Source organism: Chenopodium album, chromosome 5 (assembly GCF_948465745.1).
Source record: "Chenopodium album chromosome 5, dcCheAlbu1.1, whole genome shotgun sequence".
Classification (NCBI taxonomy): domain Eukaryota; kingdom Viridiplantae; phylum Streptophyta; class Magnoliopsida; order Caryophyllales; family Amaranthaceae; genus Chenopodium; species Chenopodium album.
The window spans coordinates 76,371,085-76,373,860 of NC_137838.1; the positions used below are offsets into that span (position 1 = coordinate 76,371,085).

Consider the following 2,776-nt stretch of genomic DNA (forward strand, 5'->3'; position numbering starts at 1 on the left):
AATGAGTAACAAAGAAGAATTTAATTGAGCATGTAATAATAAATATCTCAAGTCCTGTGTTTCATATCAATTGACACATTTCTGTTAGGCGCATTTGCTATCAACGTATAACTTGAAATAATCTATTTCTTAAGTAATAAATAATGAAATGAATTTAAAGTAGCTTATATAAATAGTGACGAAAGTCAAAACGTGTCAACTATAATAACAGGGAGGAAGTGATTCATTAAGGTTCAGCAACATCCAGTCAATGTGGGTACAAAATTGGTTGTGGATAATGGTTTGAACTCAGGAAATCTCTACAAAATAGTGGTCTTAAAGAAGCATATTCCCTTTTTATTTAGGACCACCTTATAGTATAGTATGTATGCATTTAAACAGTAGTAAATAGAATGGAAATATATAGGAAAGTCCATCGTTCCACCTCCTCCTAAATAAACAAAGTTGAATTGAGTAATGCCCTTTTTTAGTAGTGGTGCAACTTGTATGGAAATGAATAGCCATAATGTTATGGACGACTACTACTTTTTTTCTACCCACATTCTCCTTTTTACCTCAAAGATGCCTCAGCTCCCATAGAGTCAAGAAATAAATTATCCTCCAAGAGGATTGGTCATGGATCAGGTCGGGTTAGATGACTGAAAAATTGCAATCAATTCAGCAGAGACAATGGATTGTATGTGTTAGCCCACATTTAAGGACGATAACTCGGTCAAACCAAGGCTTTGGGCTTTGGACCATGTTGAAATATAGTAGATCGATCGAGTTAAACAAAATATAGCCAGGTGTGGTATAAATTTAAGTTCGAAAAAACTCTACACAAAATTAAACCTCCATCAAGAATTACTCTGAGGATATTAACCATGCAATTATCCTTCATCAACCTAAACAATATTTATAAATACTATTGCAATATTGGAATTAATTTCCTAAGAAATCAAAGATAAATTTGACGAATCTTCTAAAGTCTAAACAATGCTTTATATTATAATTATATTCACATATAATTTATGTAAGTAACAATTTATATTATGTTGGTGTATAATATAGGTTAAAGAACTATCCAGCAACAATTTTTTTTACAATGGTAAGAAAAAAGTAAACATTAGGAAACCCTCCTCACGAGGGGAATTCCTAATGCGTCGGAAGAAAGGATGGGAAATAAAGAAGAATTATTACAAGGAACTATATCCATACTATTACGTACTAACTAAATGACCAACATTTGCTATCCAGTCCGCTGCTTGATTTGCCTCCCGAAAGATGTGACGAATGCTCCAGTTATCGAAATTGCTTAGAAGTGAACAAATGTCTTTAATAATATAATCAATTTGCCATGGTGTTGACTAGATGCCATTAACGGAGTTGATTACCAAAAGATTATCACCTTCAATTATGATATTTTTGATCCCACGCTCAAGAGCTAGAAGAATGCCTTTATGAAGAGCGATGGCCTCTGTTATGAAAACCTTGGTGGTGCCGAGGTTGAAAGCGCGAGCTCCTTAAACTGCCCCACTACTGTCTCTGATGAGAATCCCTGCTGTTGCTGACTTGTTGAGTATTGAACCGTCAAAATTGAGTTTGTAGAAATTTGTTGGTGGGGCCTCCCAGAAAACCATGATGGTGTTTGTCGAAGAATGATAAGGAGAAGATGAGGATCTCCGAATAGGAGATCCCGATGAAGAAAAGGTATCGGTGAGAATTCTGTAGTGCCACTCATTGAACGCAAATTGCGCTCGGTGGAAAATTCTAGGAATATTAAAGGATTCTTGGCGGAAAATTATAGAATTTTGCTCTTTCCAATACTCCAAATAAGGAAGATAAATTTCCTAATAGATAGTTTGTGTTTTTTTAAGCATAAAAGTGCTTCAACTAAATCAATGTTGGGAACTCTACTATCCAACCAATTCCTAACTAAGGTATGGTTCCAAACATCTTTAGATTGAATGCAAGAGAGAAAGAGATGGTTCACTGTTTCACTATGAACATTACATAGACCACAATCACTAAAAGGAATTACATTTCTTTTGTAAAGTGTATCTCGAACGCTTAGACTATTATGAAGAATTTGCCACAAGAAGATTTGGAGCTTAGGGGGGATATCTAATTTCCATATCCAACGATTTTCCCATTTATCATCAAGGTCAAGATTATGGGCAAGCCATGTGGCGGATTCAACTGTAAATGTGCCAAACGAAGTAAGACCCCACACCGGCATATCTAGCATCGTGTTGTTGGGTAATGGAATTCCTAATATTTGAGAAACGATATTGTCTGGGAGAAAGTATATATCATAGCTTATGTCTATCCCATTGTTTGTTGGGTAGAATGAAGTCCGAAACTTTTGTGTCTAACTCAACTTGATTAGGATCCATACAAAGTAGTTCAAGTAAGCTTTGGTTGGTTACCCAATTATCAATCCAAAAGTATATATCCATTCCATTTACAACCTTCCATCGAATTCCTTTTCTTAAAATTTCCCGTTGGGCAAGGATTTTCCTCCAAATATGAGAATCTTTAACATTTGGAGTGCATTCAAGAAGGATTTATTACATAGATATTTATCTCTAATGATTTTAACCCATAGACTATTAGGTTCGGAGATAATTTTCCACCCTAACTTTGCAATGAATGCCTTGTTAAGAGGCAGTGTTCGCTGGAAACCTAGCCCACCTGCATTCTTTGGTCATATCTATCATGTATTCATGTGCACATTAGTCAAATACCTACGCTTATAATCTTGATAATGATTCAAATAATTTAATAGACTGAGTGG

At 35.1% G+C, this 2,776-nt stretch overlaps 1 protein-coding gene across 1 annotated transcript; it reads right to left on the minus strand.

Annotated features, from left to right (window-relative positions):
- Window positions 1–1,502: 1,502 nt before the first annotated feature.
- On the minus strand, window positions 1,503–2,218 carry LOC145633188 (uncharacterized). The gene is made up of 2 exons (XM_081685465.1): window positions 1,973–2,218; window positions 1,503–1,829 (listed from the first exon to the last, which is right to left on the minus strand). Exons 1-2 carry the CDS (start codon window positions 2,216–2,218, stop codon window positions 1,503–1,505), a joined length of 573 nt encoding a protein of 190 aa, XP_081541591.1.
- Window positions 2,219–2,776: the final 558 nt, after the last annotated feature.

Excerpts from the sequence above, each read along its gene's own strand:
- LOC145633188 (XM_081685465.1), bottom strand. The coding sequence starts at position 2,218 with ATGCCGGTGTGGGGTCTTACTTCGTTTGGCACATTTACAGTTGAATCC. Across the intron at positions 1,830-1,972 it reads GTAATGTTCATAGTGAAACA|GAAATTTATCTTCCTTATTT; the intron begins GTGAACCATCTC and ends ACTATCTATTAG.